The sequence below is a fragment of the Capra hircus genome, chromosome 29 (assembly GCF_001704415.2).
Source record: "Capra hircus breed San Clemente chromosome 29, ASM170441v1, whole genome shotgun sequence".
In the NCBI taxonomy this organism is placed as follows: Eukaryota; Metazoa; Chordata; class Mammalia; order Artiodactyla; family Bovidae; genus Capra; species Capra hircus.
This window is the reverse complement of record NC_030836.1, coordinates 5672770-5691193: the sequence shown is the minus strand read 5'-3', so window position 1 is coordinate 5691193 and position 18424 is coordinate 5672770. Positions and strand designations below refer to the sequence as shown.

General features: G+C 38.3%; 1 protein-coding gene across 2 annotated transcripts in view; it reads right to left on the bottom strand.

The window, feature by feature from the left end:
- NOX4 (NADPH oxidase 4) overlaps positions 1-18424 on the bottom strand; it is a 182335-nt gene that overhangs the window by 69338 nt on the left and 94573 nt on the right. For both annotated transcript variants that reach the window (XM_005699426.3, XM_018043547.1), the window contains one exon: positions 11800-11860. In XM_005699426.3, coding sequence (XP_005699483.2) covers positions 11800-11860 — 61 coding nt within the window. The remainder of the gene's footprint in view (positions 1-11799; positions 11861-18424) is intronic.

The window sequence follows — 18424 nt, the reverse complement described above, 5'->3', positions numbered from 1 at the left end:
ATAGTATAGTGGGTTGATTAGAAATTATATTGGTGAAGGGTTTTTCATTTGTTGAGCCAATATTTGCTGCTAAGTCTCCATATCCCCTGCCCTTATAATGAATATAACTAGCATATAGAGGAAATAAGTATTAACCTTTTAGATTAATCATGTTAACCTTAGGCTAAGTAAATTCCTTTCTTAATTGTAACCCACTACACCCTCACCCTATAGGAATGCAACTTTATCTGGTACATTCGGAGGGTGGTGCCTGGTTTAAGAAAAATCACCCCTGGAAAATAAGTTTTTTTGGTTGACTGACCATTATCAGAAAGAAAGGATCATAAAATGTCAGCAGGCCTCATAGCCAGAAGATGATGTAAAACCCTAAGACCTTTTTGTATACATTTATATGAAGCACCTGATTTTGATAAAGGTCAGGACTGCTGACCCCCATGTGACTTTAAAATTTCCATTTGTCTCTACGTTTAACAAAAGGTATATAAGCAAACCTGAAAATAAAGAAATTGGATCAGTTTCTGGAAAGACTCATTCCCCTGTGTCTTTCTTGTTCTCCGTTTTTCTGGCTGAATTCCCATCTGGAGCACAGGTACTCACCAAGCCTGCTAATTTTGCCCTGGCTTCTAAGATCCACGTGAGAGGGAGCCCAAGGCGGGGCACCCTCCACTATTCAAGTGGGTGCCGGTGGCCTACATAGGTGGTGCAAGCTTCTTGTCTCAAAGCTTTATTGGTGTCCCATGTAAACCAAGTTATTCAGCATCTTTTTCTCCACTAATTTTCCTACTACACTATTCCTTTCTAAACTCTCTTTATACTTCTAATTAAACAGCTTTTTCCTAGGATGCCAACTCCATCTCCATTTCGAATTATCCTGGATCCTCCAGGGCTGGACCCCGGCAGATCAGGAAGATGCCCTGAGGCAGGGCATGGCAAGCCACTCCAGTATTCCTGCCTGGAGAATCTCATGGACAGAGGAGCCTGGTGGCCTTCAGACCACAGAACCACAAAGAACAGGCCAAGCTGAGGTGACTAACCATGCACACACAGCTTGCTTGACACCATGACAGATTTTGGTATCTTTGCTTCTAACCTAGTCTTTCTCCTTTCCCATCTGTATAATACCAGTAGGGTGACACATATAAGTACAAATCTGATTTCAGTTCCTGTTTTAAACCCTTCAATTTTTCACCAACATCTTTAGAAAAAAAAGCCCCACGTTTAGTAATTCCTACAAGCTCCTCCATGACAGGACCTCTGGATACCATCGCAGCCTGCCTTCCAACAGCATGATATTGTTCTAGATTTCCATGGCAATTCACCCCTCTGAGCTATCATTCAAGCTGTTTCTCCCTCTGGAACAATCTCTCACTCTCGACAAGTCCTATTTTTTTCCATTACACTCATTTTGGTGCCCAAAGCCTCCCAAATCTCCCTCCCAAGGCACCTTATTGTTGGTAGTCAGTCGGTAAGTTGTGTCCAACTCTTTGCGACCCCATGAACTGCAGCACACCAAACTTTCCTGTCCTTCACTAACTCCATTGCTCACACTCATGTCCATGGAGTCAGTGATGCCATCTCATCCTCTGCCGCCCCTTCTCCTCTGCCTCCTTCATTTGGGTGGCCACAGTATTACCTTTATATATCTGACCACTGCCCCACCACCGGTGATTTTTCAGGAAGCAAAGGATACACCTCTCTGCTTGCTTACCTGCTTTCTCATCTCCCTTCCTCCTCCCTGCCTTCCCCTCTTTTCCTTCCTTCCTTCTCTCTCCCTCCTTTCCTTCCACCTTCCTCCTCCCTTCTTCTCTTCCCTTATCAAATATTTGCATTTATTTAAAACAACCATTTTAATGGGTCCTTGAGTACAACGGTGAACAAAAAGAGACAAAGGTTCCTACTATGTGATAATGCTTTCAGTATACTGGAGAAAACTTGTTATACCAACGATCACACTTTGAATATACAGTGGAGATAGCGCTCTCAAGAAAAGAAACATAGTTGACAGCAGCATATAAGAAACAACAAACTGAAACGTCTAGAAGGCTTCACAGAAGAAGTGGCTCCTGAGCTGATTTAAAGATACTAGGTGCCTATGTGGGCAGGGGTGGGAGAGGGTGTGGAGAGTACCGTGGCCATATGGATCAGGATTACATAAGGGGGTCTGGCAGCAAGGGAAGCAAGAGGGACAGAAAAGCCAAGGGTACTGTTGTGCAGAGAAAAAAACACTCAATCAAGATGAGAGGTAGGTCAGGGACTGTGCAAGAAGGCCTTTCCAGGCCATTGGAAGGATTTTGTTTTTGCTTTATCCTAGGAGCAAAGAAGGCTATTAATGTGTTTAAAGCAAAAGCAGGGATTTAATTGGATTCATGCTTTGAAGTTTCTATGGTTACAGTGCAGAGAATGGATTGGAGGTGACAGCTATAGTGAATTTAATCAGGAATGGACCAATGCTGGTGAAATCCAACTCCCCACCTGCTCAATAGCTAATCTGAAGAAGTGGACCATGCCTGGGAAAAACTCACAATTATTCTGACTTGTCTCACTTTAAATTTTGAACCACATATCTCAGCAGGCTGCTCAGAAAGGCCACCATGCTTCACTCATCGATTTACTACTTCAAGTGACACATTACACTTTCTTCCTTCTCCACAAAATTCAAAGTACTCCCCACTTCCTCAACTCAGAAACAACCTTACTACTTACTTCACCAAGAACATGAAAGGAATCAGAAGAGAAATCCCATTCTACTCACTTCAATTAGAAGAGATGCTCTAAACCATCTTCTCTGTCTTGCCCAGCTGCCCTGTCAGAGGTCAGCTCTTCCACTTGTACGCTGGAATCCAGTTCTCGTAGAATCCATCAGGAGACCCTTATGGACTTTGCTCCTGTAACTATACCCTCTAACTCTCCAGCACTATCAATATTTACATCTCTCAGTTCAGTTCAGTTCAGTCACTTAGTTGAGCCCAACTCTGCAACCTCAAGGAGCACGTCAGGCTTCCCTGTCCATCACCAACTCCCAGAGCTTGCTCAAACTCATGTCCATCAAGTCGGTGATGCCATCTAACCATCTCACCCTCTGTCATCCCCTTCTCTTCCTGCCTTCAATCTTTCCCAGCATCAAGGTCTTTTCTAATGAGTCAGCCCTTCGCATCAGGTGGCCAAAGTATTGCAGCTTCAGCATCAGTCCTTCCAATAAATATTCAGGGTTGATTTCCTTTAGAATTGACTGGTTTGATCTCCTTAGAGTCCAAGGGACTCTCAAGAGTATTCTCCAACAACACAGTTCAAAAGCATCAATCAGGAAGCTTCCACAAGACTCTTATCCTTATATTTCCATCTCTACTTCAATCTTATTTTCCATGTTGTCCTTAGGCATATATAAATATAATTGTCCACATGCAATATACGTACATATTATATATATGTATTTATATATAAATATATATTGGGCTCCCCAGGTGGTGCTAACGGTAAAGGAAACTGCCTTTCAATGCAGAAGACATAAGAGATGTGGGTTTGATTCCTGGGTCAGGAAGATCCCTTGGAGAAGGAATGGCAACCCATTGCAGTATTCTTGCCTGGAAAATCCCATGGACAGAGGAGCCTGGCGGGCTACAGCCCATAGGGTCACAAAGAGTCAGACACGACTGAAGTGCCTTAGCATGCATATATAGAAACAGATAAAAATGCATACATTTATTTCATACTCACTCTAAACTTATATCTGCCTTCTCCCTATGTCTTCCCCCCATTCAACTATTGCCCTATTTCTTTACTTCATTTTATATCCAAACTCTTTAGAATTTGTCCAGTGATATGCTGAAAAATATTTAATAGCCAGGTCTTAAAATTTTTTATAACCCCTACTTTATGGGGTTTGTCAATTTCTATGGAGTGAATAGTCACATTGTGGATGATTTAAAGCTATGAAACTTGACTTCACTGAATGCTGAGTTGGAAAAGAAGCACCCAATAACCCAGTGAGCTCATAGGAGCTGACTCCAACATACCAGGTTTGTCTCTACTTATCTCCAGATTTTCTCTTACTATTATTATCTTCTCTTTCCAGCACTCCATTAAATCACAATTCCTACAGTCATTAGTTCCGCCCTCATTTTACTCCACTCTTCAGCAGCATTTGTCCCAACTGGTTCATTCCTCTTTTTCCAAACACTGTCCTGCGGTGTCCAGGACTCAGACTTGCCCCAGGTTCCTCTCTTTCTTCAGTGACCACTCTTTCTTAATCACCTTTGCTGAGCTCAATATGTTGCTATGCCTCAGGGCTTAGTTAGATTTCTTCTCTGTCTGTACACATTTCTCAAACTAGTTGCTCCTGATCAAGAATACCACCTCTTACGGGCAGTTTTGAGAGCTCATGGAGGCAACTTGGCTTTCACAGTTATGATGTATTACTGACATTTACAGAGTAAAGGTCAGAAACATAAACATCCTGCAATTTGTGGAGAATACTGTGCAACAAGAAATTATCACACCCCCATATGCTTTTCAAATGACTTTCTGGACGTTCATGTAAATGAAAAACTCATTTATAGTTATAAAAAATGCAAAGATTTTTCATGATTTAAATATACACTAGAATTTCTAACATTGTAACCACAGTAAAAAAAAAGTAATACTGTACTCTATTGTGCTTAGAACTTAATCAAAAGATGTTTAGCATTTTGAAAGCACACCACATAAAGACACTGGGCCTCAACAGTATTTGGCATTGGGAGCCTGGCAAAACCAATACAGTATTGTAAAGTAAAATAAAGTAAAAATAAAAATTTTTAAAAAAAGAAAAGAAAAAAAAAGTAAATCATTTACTATAAATTATTTACACAGCTTCTTTATACTAAGGTTAGAACATTTTATTGATTTTTTAATAAATCATTTGTGTATATAATATCTGTACATTAAAATTTAAGAATGTAAAGTGGCATATAAAATGTTATAAAACATGATGCTGTATCGTACATAATTGAGAATTACTGCCCTAGGTGATCCTGACCAGCGTCAAGGATTTAAATCCATGAAGGTACTAATGGTTCCCAAGTTTAGATATCTAGCTTAGAGCTCTCAAATTTAAAATGTATGGAACTGAACTTTCAATGTCCACTCTTTTCCTCCTAATATGCCACAGTGGTCTTTATCTTAATAAGCAGGAACACAGTCCACTTAATTTAAGGAAACTGAAAACCTTGTCATTATATATAATTCATAGCTTTTTTATAACCCACCCCCAAAGGATCCACAAAACTTGAAAGACAACACCTTTAAGATCCATCCACTTTTCAAGCTCCAGTCTCTGTCACCCTGTGCCTAACTGGCATTTCTTCTGTCTAGACATCAGCAAGAGCTTCTCTCTTATCTCCTGACTTCCACTCTTGCCCACCCCATCATATTCTTTTTCACCAGTTTAAAATATGAGTCATACCCTAATCAAAATCCTCCAGTGAATCTCCATAACATTTATAACAAAAACTGAAGCCTGCAAATGCCTATCATAGCCAGTCTATGGGCATTTCTCAGACTTTATTCTTTATTTCCAGCAACACTGCACTTTCTTACCGGTCCTTGGACACAAACGTTTGACTGCCTAAGGACATCTTCACTGCCTCTTCTCTCTCCCATATGTCTATCACTCCTCTCAGTGATTCAGTGCTCTGTTCAGAGAGGATCTGCTGACCTTCTGTGATAGTCTGGGTCCAGCCCAACCCAGGAAGGGTTCTGTATCATTTAAGTGGAAGGAATCTGAGAGAGGGAACAATGAATATGAACTGGGAAGCCATATTAAAGTTAGGGGAAAAATCCAAAGGGTAACAGGAAGCTACTACCATCCATATACGAGCTGGTGGGAAACACAGTGGACAGGTGAGGCTACCGGAGCCCATAAACCAGGGCCATGCGGCAGGAGATAGAATCTCCACCGAGGCATCTCAAAATGATGCTACACCTCCTCCTCCATCAAAAAAGTTTGACCTGTTTTCTTTTTTCTCAAGCTGTTTTGTACAATGCTCAGAGGTATCATCATTTGCTTTTTCCTCCCTAAACTCATCTTTTTTTTTTTTTAAACAAACAAAAAAAAATTTGGCTTGCCAAACACTAGGTAATTTGACTAGAACAAAATAATCTTTCAGATGTAGACTTCAAAATCATGCTTTTAATTCAATCAGATTAAAACCCAAGTCCTTCCATAGCCCATAGAGTCTGACCACCCCCTACTCTCCTCTCTGATCTCGTTTCCCACCACCATCATTCACTGACTGTATTCCAGCCCCAATGGGATTCTTGCCTTGCCTGAATATCCAAAGTTACCCCCACCTCAGGGACTTTGCACTTACTGTTTCCTTTGTCTAAATGTACCTTTCCCTGAAATCCACCTGATGTATTCCCTCATCTACTTACCTGTCTATTCAGAAAGTCTATATCTAAAATAGTCCTGAAAGTGAAAGTGAAAGTGAAGTCGCTCAGTCATGTCCGACTCTTTGCGACCCCATGGACTGTAACCTACCAGGCTCCTCTGTCCATGGGATTCTCCAGGCAAGAATACTGGAGTGGGTTGCCATTGCCTTCTCCAGGGGATCTTCCCGACCCAGGGATTGAACCCGAGTCTCCTGCCTTGCAGGCAAATGCTTTAACCTCTGAGCCACTAGGGAAGTCCTACCCCTATCTAAAATAGCACTCCCACCCTTCACCATTCTTACTCCCTTACCTTTATTTTTCTCATAGCACTCATCACTACCTAACACACTACATATTGATTTGCTTTTTTGTTTCTGGGAGGTCTTTATTGACTAGAACAGTCTCTATGAGAGCAGGGACCTTGTCTATTTTGGGCAATGTTGTATCTACAGAACTTAGTGCAGCATCTGGCATAAAATAAATGTTTAATAAATATCAGCCAAAACTTACAAATAATTTAAATGCTGTCTTCCACAAGTGACTAACCATTATAATTTGCTAGTCATAGAAACAACAAAAGTATATTTCTAGTCACTATAGATCACTTCTTTTGGCATGTCCTTCAACAGGAGTACTTTTATTATTTTGCATTTTGCAACAACCAGAGCTATTCACAGATATATTTAGGGTAGGGTAGATGTCATAATTTTTCCAGAACATGTCATTATAAAATAATAACATTATTATAACTTAGAGTAGTCATAATCTGATAAGAGGCTCCCCAAAATGAAAAAAAATACTTAGAATATATTATACAGATTCTGTTTTAATCTTTTCAAAAGCAATCATCTAGATGGAGAAGTATAAAACATGCCTGGCTAATATGATTAGAAGAAAACAGAGACAGACGGTTATCACCTCTTTCTTGGACCAGTCTCTAACGAGACTGCTATCTAAGATTACGGCAGTGTGCCAGTGTGACACGTGAACAAGGCAAATCCAAAATGTTACATAGCCCTGTTTTCCCGCTTTCAGTTCTCAAGTTAATCATATCTTTAGATCTCAGCAAGATTGTCAAATAGACAGGATAGGAATTGATAACCAAGATTCAAGGAAAAACCATTATGTGATATACACAATTGGCCTTTTGTGGGATGTCCATCCAATTATCATCAATCCATTAATTACTGAGTGGAACAATGAAAAGATTTTCAGATTAATTACATGTGGATATTAGGTATATAATGTTTTATAGTAAAAGTCACCTGCTACTTAAACCATTAAAATAATCAATGGTGAGACATTATCCAGTAGTAATGATACCTAATGAAGAAAGTAAAAAAAAAATATTTGGGACTATGAGAATGATAATCACGCCAATTGGCAATCAAAATGTAACCATACATTTGAAATTGGGAAGCAAGACTGATTCTAGAAAAGCAACAGGTATTAATTCATTTCAAAGAGAAATCCTCTCAGATAATTCACTCTACCCCTCTATCATCATCATTTCAAGGAAAAACCTCAATTGCAGAATTAAAGAGGTTTGAAGAGTCTTCTAAACTTAATGAGTCTTTCACATACTTAGGGGATGCAACTAGCATGCATGCTTAGTCACTTCAGTCCTGTCTGACTCTTTGCGACTCCATGGACTGTAGCCCACGAGGCTCCTCTGTCCATGGGATTCTCCACGCAAGAATACTGGAGTGGGTTGCCATGCCATCCTCCACAGGATCTTCCCAACCCAGGGATTAAACCTGTCTCTCTGTGTCTCCTACATTGCAGGTGGATTCTTTACCACTGAGCCACTGGGAAAGTCCCCAAAGCTAGACAACAAATACAAAACTTTGTTGCCTCCTTGTCCTGTGCTATATAGCTGCTTCATTTACTTCTTGGGTACTCTTACAGCTGGGTGTAGCGGATTAGTCTTAGATTAGACCCATGAGGTGGGTACTAAAGAACAGTACTAAACCTGTTCTTTAGACCTGTCTAGGCAGAACATATCAGATTTTCCTGATAGTTCAGTTGGTAAAGAATCCACTTGCAACGCAGGAGACCCTAGTTCGATTCCTGGGTCGGGAAGATCTGCTGGAGAAGGGCCAGGTTACCCACTCCAGTATTCTTGGGCTTCCCTTGTGGCTCAGAAGGCAGAACATATTTCAGGGAAGAACTAGTCACAGTAAAACATTTCTCAATTTAAAAAGTAAACCTCTGTTTTTCAACTTCTTAAGCATCTCTTTGGTGTATTTTCTAAAACTACTGCTTTTAATACAGAGTAATACATAATATCAATTCTTTTATAATAAAAATCAATAACCTTTGATTTCAGCAATGCTATCCCCATTTTTCCTTCCATAATTATTTTTATAAGACAGCTAAAACATTTTTGAACTAAAGTGGCAGTGGCAGAATTATTTAGTGGTTCTCTGCATGAATGCCTGACATTTTCCCCCAAATCAACAAATATGTAAAGTCAACAACCAATAAAGTCTGTTAATTGAAAAGCATCTAACTGGAACTGAACTCTCTGAAGAGAATGAGCTTGTTTCCCCTTCTGTGGCACTGTACATTAAAAAAGAGGATAAAATTAAAACTATTAAGAATTCTTAATAGAAACCATTAAAATAAATGATGAGATAATGACAATAGAAAATAACTTTATGAAGAAACTCGGTAACACTAGCTAGTAATAAGCCATGATAAACTTTCTCCTTACCCTGATGAATTAAATTATGACTTCATTGTACTTGTTTCCCTTCAGATATAGAACTCTATCGATTATTATTCATTGCTAAAGTTAATTCTTACTATATTGGGATTCTTACCAGAGAAGAACTTCACTCATTTTTTGTCAAACAGTGCAAAAAAAATAACAACTCTTTACTTATATCAACTAGTTCCGGGATTATGGAAACTACTATTTCTATACAACATCAGTATCCTTCTCACAATGAACTACCATAATCTCTTTCAAAAGCTATCAAATAAATAATTTGAACTGAAGCCTGATTTTTCTTATTGATTCCAAATAGGTCATCACTACTCAAATATCTTTGGATTAGTTTCATCATCTGCCCATTAAATCCTATGCTGCATATTTCTCCCATTCTCTTCTCATCTCCAATTCCAAGTTGACTGCTCTTTCTATAAACAAAGAATTTTATATACACTATTATTTTTAAGTGTCTCACACAAACTTTTTCAACTTACTTTTCTAAAATATCCCTTCTCTGTTACAAAACATCTTGTCCTTTCCTGATTCTTACAATAAATAGCCCCCCTTTCTAATACTAACTTCTTAAACTGCGCTTGCCAGGACATCCTCAGTTTCCAGCCTCACTCCTCCACTGATTCCTTCTCCTCTGCCTTCCAGGACCAATCAGTCTTCCCTTGATCCTAACCCTGTCCACTAGCAAGTTATTAGCACCACTTTCACTACAATGCTTCCAATCCTTCAAACGTTCCCTAACATCTCCAAGCTGTTCTAACACCTTGTCAAGGCATTCAAGATCTGCACCAGGTTTTACCATACTACTCCCCAAAACGTTATCTTTACTTCTGATAGCCTTCTTTAAGAAACTTACCTTTCCTGAATAAGGGCAAATTTACCTTGCCTGATTTTTGACAGTGCTGTGGGTCACCTTCTTTCTTCACCTGCCTGATTCTCAAGTTGGGCTTACAACCTGTCTTCTCTGTGAAGCTTCTCGTATGGCCCTTAGATCACACTGACTCTGCCTTTTTCTGATTCCCTATAGTTTTCACAAACCAACTCCTAGTTCAGGACTCAATTAAAAAATTACTCTTTATTTACATTTGCATCCTTTCCTTTGAGAAACCAAAATAAACAATCAGTCAACAAGTTTACATTTACTGATCACTCACTTGTCAGTCACTCTGTTGGGCTGAGGGAATATAAGTGAAGTGAAGTCACTCAGTCGTGTCCAACTCTTTGCGACCCCATGGACTGTAGCCTATCAGGCTCCTCCGTCCATGGGATTTTCCAGGCAAGAGTGCTGGAGTGGATTGCCATTTCCTTCTCCAGGGGATCTTCCCAACCCAGGAATCGAACCTGGGTCTCCCACATTGCAGGCAGACACTTTACCGTCTGAGCCACCAGGGAAGAAGGTGTAATATTTCTTTTATTTACTCACAGTTCTTAATTCAATGCACCTTTCAGATAATAATTAAAAAATCAATAAAACAGCAAATTACCACCAACAGATCAGCTATTATAAATGACCACCGTCCCAAAGATGTTGAAGAGTTGTTATATATATATATAAAGATCAGTTCAGTTCAGTTCAGTTACTCAGTCATGTCCGACTCTGAGACCCCATGAATCGCAGCATGCCAGGGCTCCCTGTCCATCCCGGAGTTCACTCAGATTCACGTCCATCGAGTCAGTGATGCCATCCAGCCATCTCATCCATACCATGTAAAAGGTGATGCAGGAACTAGATTTGTGTGATTGCAAATTAAAAGACACTTGCTTCTTGGAAAAAAAGTTATGACCAATCTAGACATCATATTAGAAACCAAAGACATTACTTTGCCAACAAAGGTCTGTCTAGTCAAAGCTATGGTTTTTCCAGTAGTCGTGTGGATGTGAGAGTTGGACTGTGAAGAAAGTTGAGTGCCAAAGAATTGATGCTTTTGAACTGTGGTGTTGGAGAAGACTCTTGCGAGTCCCTTGGACTGCAAGGAGACCCAAGCAGTCCATCCTAAAGGAGATCAGTCCTGAGTGTTCACTGGAAGGACTGATGTTGAAGCTGAAACTCCAATACTTTGGCCACCTGATGCAAAGAACTGACTTATTGGAAAAGACCCTGATGCTGGGAAAGATTGAAGGTGGGAGAAGGGGACGACAGTGGATGAGAGGGTTGGGCGGCATCACCAACTCGATGGACATGAGTTTGAGTAGACTCCGGGAGTAGTGATGGACAGGGAGGCCTGGCGTGCTGCAGTCCATGGGGTCGCAGAGTCGGATATGACTGAGCAACTGAACTGAACTGAATCCTAGGTGTTGAATATTTTGAAAGTAAATACACTAATTTTAAAATTACATTCACTAAAACATACATTTCATTGTTCGCACTGTTGCCAGTACATCTCACAAGCAGGCAGAAAGCTATGATTTACAATCACATGAACAACACACTATTAACAATGACTGATATCCAAGGTATTCCAATTCCAAAAATACATCTTACAAGGAAAAAAAAAAACATTTGAATATCAAAAATGTACAAGCAAAGAAGAAAACCAAAACAACAGCTTGAGAACATGCATACATTTCTAAACATGTTGGTCGTTCCATTAGTTAAACATTTAAATTATTGTATGGCCTACTATTTTCAAAGCATATATTTTAAAACTCTATGTTCTACATACCTGTCCAGTCTCCTACTATCTTAAGGTGGACCCCAAATGTTGCTTTGGTTTCAGTAGGACACTAAAAAATAAATAAATACTGGAATCAATTCTGAATAATAATTATGTATTACCAGACTGTGATTCAATTACTACTTTTATTCTCATAGCATATCTCCAAAATCAATAGAAAACAGAAAGGAATGGAGTAAAAACTATACAGATCCTCATTAGTGGCGGAAAAATAAAGCAATGCCAAGAAGTCAATAAGACAATACCCATTTCTCTAAAAAAACCCATACATATTTATATAAAACAAAACAATACACATAGCCTAAAACTGCTAGAGTATCTAAACACAAATCTTGCTTAAGTATCCTCTGAGTTGAAATATTTATGAGGACATAGCTTTTAACCACAAAGGAAGAAATGAAGACTAATGATTTTAGTGTCTTTTTCTTCACAGATATTATTATACACTTCATATTCTAATAAATTCCAGTGAAGTGAAAAAAAAAATTATCAGCATGACGTGATTTCATTATGTCCAGTGAAGGAACTCCTACTGAAAGAGTTTTATTTCATTCTCTCCCTTAATTCTCAAAAAAATCTAGAGTAAAATGTAAAGGTACCTGGAAAAGGGAGTGAACTGTGGTACTAGAGGTAAGAAAAAGTATGTGTGGTCCCATGTTTAGGAAATATAGAAAATAGCCACATAGCAAAAATGGGAGAATAATTTTCAGTTCACAATAAGAAAATGCAGAATCTCCTTTTAAGAATCCCAATCTCTTTCCACAATTCTAAAATTCAAAATTTCTCAAAAATGAGTTTTTTAAAATGGCCCATTTGGTGGTACTGTCCAACTGAATTGAAGGGAAGGTAAGGATGTGAGGTTAATGAACTTTTATACAGAAGTACTTTCTTAATGAAATACTCATTTCTTTAAAAATGCTGCCTCATGTCCTGTTAAAGATCTTATGTAATATATTAAATATGTATACTTTTTATTTTTTAAAAAGCCTCGAAATTCTGAATTCTGAAAATACATCTAACATAAGAGTTATGGGGAAAGGATCATGTGCATGTGACTGCAGAGTGTTCACTGAGTACCATGGGCCAAAGGCACGGCCAAGTTCATTTCTAAAAGCTCATGATAACCCTGGTGAGTTGTCTTATATAGTTAAGAAAATTGAGTAGAGTAGATCCAAGACAGAATTTGGATCCAGGTCTGTCTGACTATATACTTCTTAACTGTGGCAGGCCACTGTCTCCACTAAAGCAAAGAAAGATATGGAAAATGGGTAAGGATTGCACGAGAAATCAAATGGAAAAGAAGGATAAAAAAGGATTTGTTGAAGATGAGTAGAATCAATGTGTTGTTTAGTCAATAAGTCCTGACCAACTCTTTGTGACCCCCACAGACTGTAGTCTGCCAAGCTCCTCTATCCATGGGATTCCCAGGCAAGAATACTGGAGTGGGTTGCCATTTCCTTCTCTAGGGCATCTTCCCAACCCAGGGATTGAACCCTGGTCTCCTGTGCTTCTCCTGCATTGCAGGAGATTCTTCACAGCTGAGCTCCTGGAGAAGCCCTTAGAATCAATGTGCAACAATATAAATTAAAGAAAAATATGGGCCGAAGTTAAAGCACAGATAAAAGAAAATGGCAGTGGCTCCGAGGGCCCTGTAATACAGAATGGGCTACATGAAGCAAGTTGAAGATCCTCAGGCTCACTGTGTTGACCAATTAATACAGGTCACATAAGGATGCTCTAAAGAAAAGAAATAAAGGAAGGTGAAGACACCATGGAGATAATGTAAAAACTCATCAAAGAAGAACAACAGATTGGAAGTCAATGAAAACACTAAATAAATAGATATTCATCATCTGTTCATGAGAAATTATAAACTAAAAAGCACATGTTCAGTGTTGAGATCTATTGTAACTTGGAATTTCCAAACCACAATTTGACAGTCGGTGTTTCTAATAGGATTATTACTATGAATAGTAGTTTAAAATATTGAAACACATCAAAATATTATAAAAATTATACTATTTAAATATATTGATACTATTAAAATTATATTATTCTATTTATAATTTTGACTCTAATAATTTTGACTCTTACATTACATTCTAGTTTTTAATAACTCCAATCAGTTTTGTCATTAGTAAATCTCCAAACAAAATGATGTAATCTCTAAAGAACACCCACCACTTTGGCTTCACACTACTTAATGCCGGCCAGAGCCTCTGGAGTAAAAGCTGTAGCCGCCAGGAAGCAAGGCTCTCAGCAGAGTTCTAGGCTACCAATCTGACTGTCCACATGTCTCTTGATGTTTCCCTTACTGTGAATTAAATCTCAGGTTATGAAAAGAAGACTTAAGCCAAGAAGACAGAACAGGGAGCAACAAAGTTAGTCTTTGTATGTCTGAGTGCGCATCTGGCTTGATTTAACCTTATAATATATTCTAAAGGAAATGTGCATTTTGCCAAATATTCACATCTCTGTTCTATTCTTTCAGTGCAGATCCTATGAATGATAACTACATATGATTTTAACATTCCCTCATGTCATGTAGTAGCCTTTAAACCTCCCTCTTCTAAATGCTGGCCAAATGCATCAGAACAGCTTTAAAAGCTGATCTAGTTGTGACTAGAGGAAACTCAATATTGTTTCTCCCAAACTCTTGGGAATAATGCCGTTATAAATCACTGATACTTCCTCAAACTTGCTAGGAATTAAGAAGATAGATTTTAACAGAGTCTTTTCCCAATCACATCACCCCAAATTTGAAGGAGGCCAGAACAGAATAGCACACAGAATGACTTTTGCATATGTGTTTTGAAACAAAGACTGAAAATCTTAGAATCACGTCAGTGGCTTTCCACAAATAATGTTCGGATTCACTGATGTCTAAAGCAGTGTAGAGATTTTTTAATGTTGTTTCACTGTCCTTTTAAAGTTGCTTAGAAAACTTCTGAAAGAGAATAAATAATATTCATATCTATGGTTGTCTTCTCTTAGAACATTATAAAGAAATATGGTGATGACAAATTTTTAATTAAAAACATTGAAGTAAAACATGTGCAATAAAGTTCACATTATTAAAATAAAAACAGATATTAGCATTCTTCCTCAATACACAGAAATACATTGATGAGAATATATAATATATTTAAAAAATATTAGCTCCTGGGAGGTAAACTGAAGACAGAGAAAATAACTCATTTCATACACATTTATTTAAAAATTATGCTTTTTAATGTTTATGATTTTAAAAATTTTAAAAGTTTAATTTAAAATATAAACATCAAAGAATTGCTGAGTCATACTTTAGTCTCACTTAAGTTTCCTAGGGGAAGAGAATGGAGCATGGCTGATGTTGACCTTAATGTAAGTAGCAGAAGAGTCATCACTTAGTTTAAGGAGAAGTAGATAAAGTGACAAGGAGAAGGCAATGGCACCCCACTCCAGTACTCTTGCCTGGAAAATCCCATGGACAGAGGAGCCTGGTAGACTGCAGTCCATGGGGTCGCTAAGAGTTGGACACGACTGAGCTACTTCATTTTCACTTTTCACTTTCATGCATTGGAGAAGGAAATGGCAACCCACTCCAGTGTTCTTGCCCGGAGAATCCCAGGGACAGGGGAGCCTGGTGGGCTGACGTCTGTGGGGTCGCACAGAGTCGGACATGACTGAAGCAACTTAGCAGTAGCAGATAAAGAGACAGAATTTGCAACAACAGCCCTGGAGGAATATGTGCTTTGATATCCTGGAGAAAAACAAACGTTTTCTTCAAATTATTTGTTCAAAATGACATTGGGTTTCTAATGTGCTCAAATGACTAATGATTTTATAACTGTCCCACAAAAATATAAACAGATATTACATAATCATCTTACATTTGAGAACAAAATGTAAAAATGATGTCACTGCACAAGAATTTATCCAACATGGAAAAGAAATTTAAAAGCCACAATGGGTTTCTTTTTAAATCAAGAGGTTTGCAATAAAAAATAAAAATAATTCTAAAATGCATGCTATTATAGTAAGCATTAAATTTTTAATGTAACAAATATCTTAAACCAGAGCAAATGATCACAGAATATGATGTTCTTTAATCATTATTGTCACATCTTTATTTTTAAATCTCTTTTCCAAAGCTCTAGCTTCACATTTTCTATGCCTGCTAGATAATTTTCAGCTGGAATTCACTCTAAATTGTAACACATCCAAAATCACTATTATCTTATTTTCCAAATTATCTCTTTCTAATTCCCATAGATCTGGACATAGAACCTACATCCTACCAGAAAAGAGGTTCAAATCTCAGAGTACTGCCAGGTATCTCTCTTCCTGCTAGAATTCAATCAACTTTCAAGTTCTTTCAAATCATACTACTAAAGAAAATGTCTGATTATAGCAGTCTCCTATTGATTAACCTTTCATGTCCTTCTATAGGAAAATACATTTTATAGGCTTCCCTGGTGGCTCAGGTGATAAAGAATCTGCCTGCAGTGCATGAGACCTGGGTTCAGTCCCTGGTGGGAAAAATTCCCTGGAGAAGGGGACGGCAACCCTAGTATTCTTGCCTAGAGAATTCCATGGACAGTGGAGCCTTGTGGGCTATAGTACATGTGGTCCCAAAGAGGAGGACACGACTGAGCAACTAACACTTTCATGGGAAAATCCACATATTCTTTCTTTCCTACAGTCTATGACCAACCACATTTGTTCCAAACCCTTTCCAGTTTTATATTCCATTGATTCTCTTTGATTCACTCTAACCCAGCTAAACCAACTAGTATATTTTCTTTTTTCTTCATTTCCCCACATTCTATTAATAATGAGTTCATTCCCATTTCTCATACTGAACACTAGCAATTCTTTAAGACTTATTTCAAAGGCCACCATTTTCATGAAGAAATCTCATTTTCCCATGCTATAAAAATTCTTAACTTCCTGAAATTCCAAATTACTTGACTTTTACATCCTTTATTATGATTCCACTTCTTTAATTTGGCTTAATTTTTTTTCTGGTATTAATAGACTTAAGTGTCTTGAGATCAAGAATTCTTTCTAAATCATTGTATATTTCACATCATCTTACGCTCAGCAGATATGCATTCAAGTATCAGTTAATGTAACACTGGAGAATTAACCTGAGAATGAATAAGGATTTCAACAATGGGCAATTCTTCTAAAATTTATTCATTCAACATATATGTTTTAAGTATTACAAAGTTACAGGAGCTCCTATAATTTCACAAATGAGGACTGTTCTAAAAGTAAGACAGGAGATAATGAGCCAAAAGTGAAAAATCCATCATAGTTAGTGTAACATCTTGACTCTAAACATTTTGACAAATATAACATTTCCGTATTTACTGTTTTACTTGAAGGAAAAATTAGTATTTAGTCATATATTTACATGAGAAAATATGCTAAATATTAAACAGAAAGCTCCTGGAAATGTATGTAAATGAGATTTTCGCTAACTTCAATGGAATGTGTATATTATCTCAACTCCCTCAAAAAAAAAAAAACCCACTAAGATAATAGTTTAAGAATATAAAAATATAGACAATACATGGGGAACAATACCAACAATGGAAAGAAGTAAGCATATTTTGAAAGATAAAATGTGGATGAGATGGTGGTTTGGGAACTGACTGAAACAAGTTTCAGAGCTGAAATCCCACTATCTTCAAAAAGGGGATCACCTTGAGAACAAAGTCCATCCTGCCTACATAAGTTTGGAGAAAGTCAAGTCTTAAAGAGACAACAGGAGAAAGCTGAGCTTGGATTTATATAATTTTTTAAAAAAGAGAAGTGTCCATGTCTGTGTATAGGTTAACTTGATGTCCCTAGATTACCTTACCTCAAGCACAAGCCAGGCAATTCTATCCCCAGAAAACCAAACACCAGTTGGACCAGCAGAGGTGGGCCAAAAAGGGCTCAGGATGCAGGAACAACCCATACTGTGGAAAGTAGCGCTGAGATGTCATTCACTTGCTCAGGAAAGATTTAATACAAGTAGCCTAAGTGCCGTTTCACATTTACACCTCCCAAACTGAGCTCTGTAAATCCTCATCATAACCTGCTCTCTCCACAGCCCTCCCTATCTTAGTTAGTGCAGCTCCAGTTGCTCAGACCAAAGCAAACAAAACAAAACCTTAATTCTTCTATGTCCTTCGCATACCCAGTCTAACAAGAAATCCTGCTGACTCTAACTTTCAAATAAATCAGGAACTGCCACCAGCTCCACTCTGAGCATCGTCACACCCCGGTTGGATGACCTCAGTAGCCTCCCAACTGGTCCTCTGCTCTGCTCCTTTCTCCCTTCATCTTAACACAGCAGCTGGAGTGACCCTGTTAAAAAGTAAGCCAGGTGATCTCCTTCCTCCATCCAGAGACCTCCACTGGCTCCTTCCTCTCTTAAAGTAAAAGCAAAAGCCCTTGCAGTGTTATATAACCATACCAACTCTGACTCCTCACGACTTCTCTGGCCTTATCTCCTACCATCTTTCCTTTGTCTTAGTGTATTCCAGACACACTGATCTCTGACCTCCCCAACTCACACACACACACAAACACACACACACACTACACACAGAGATACAAGTCAACAGATATCAACTAT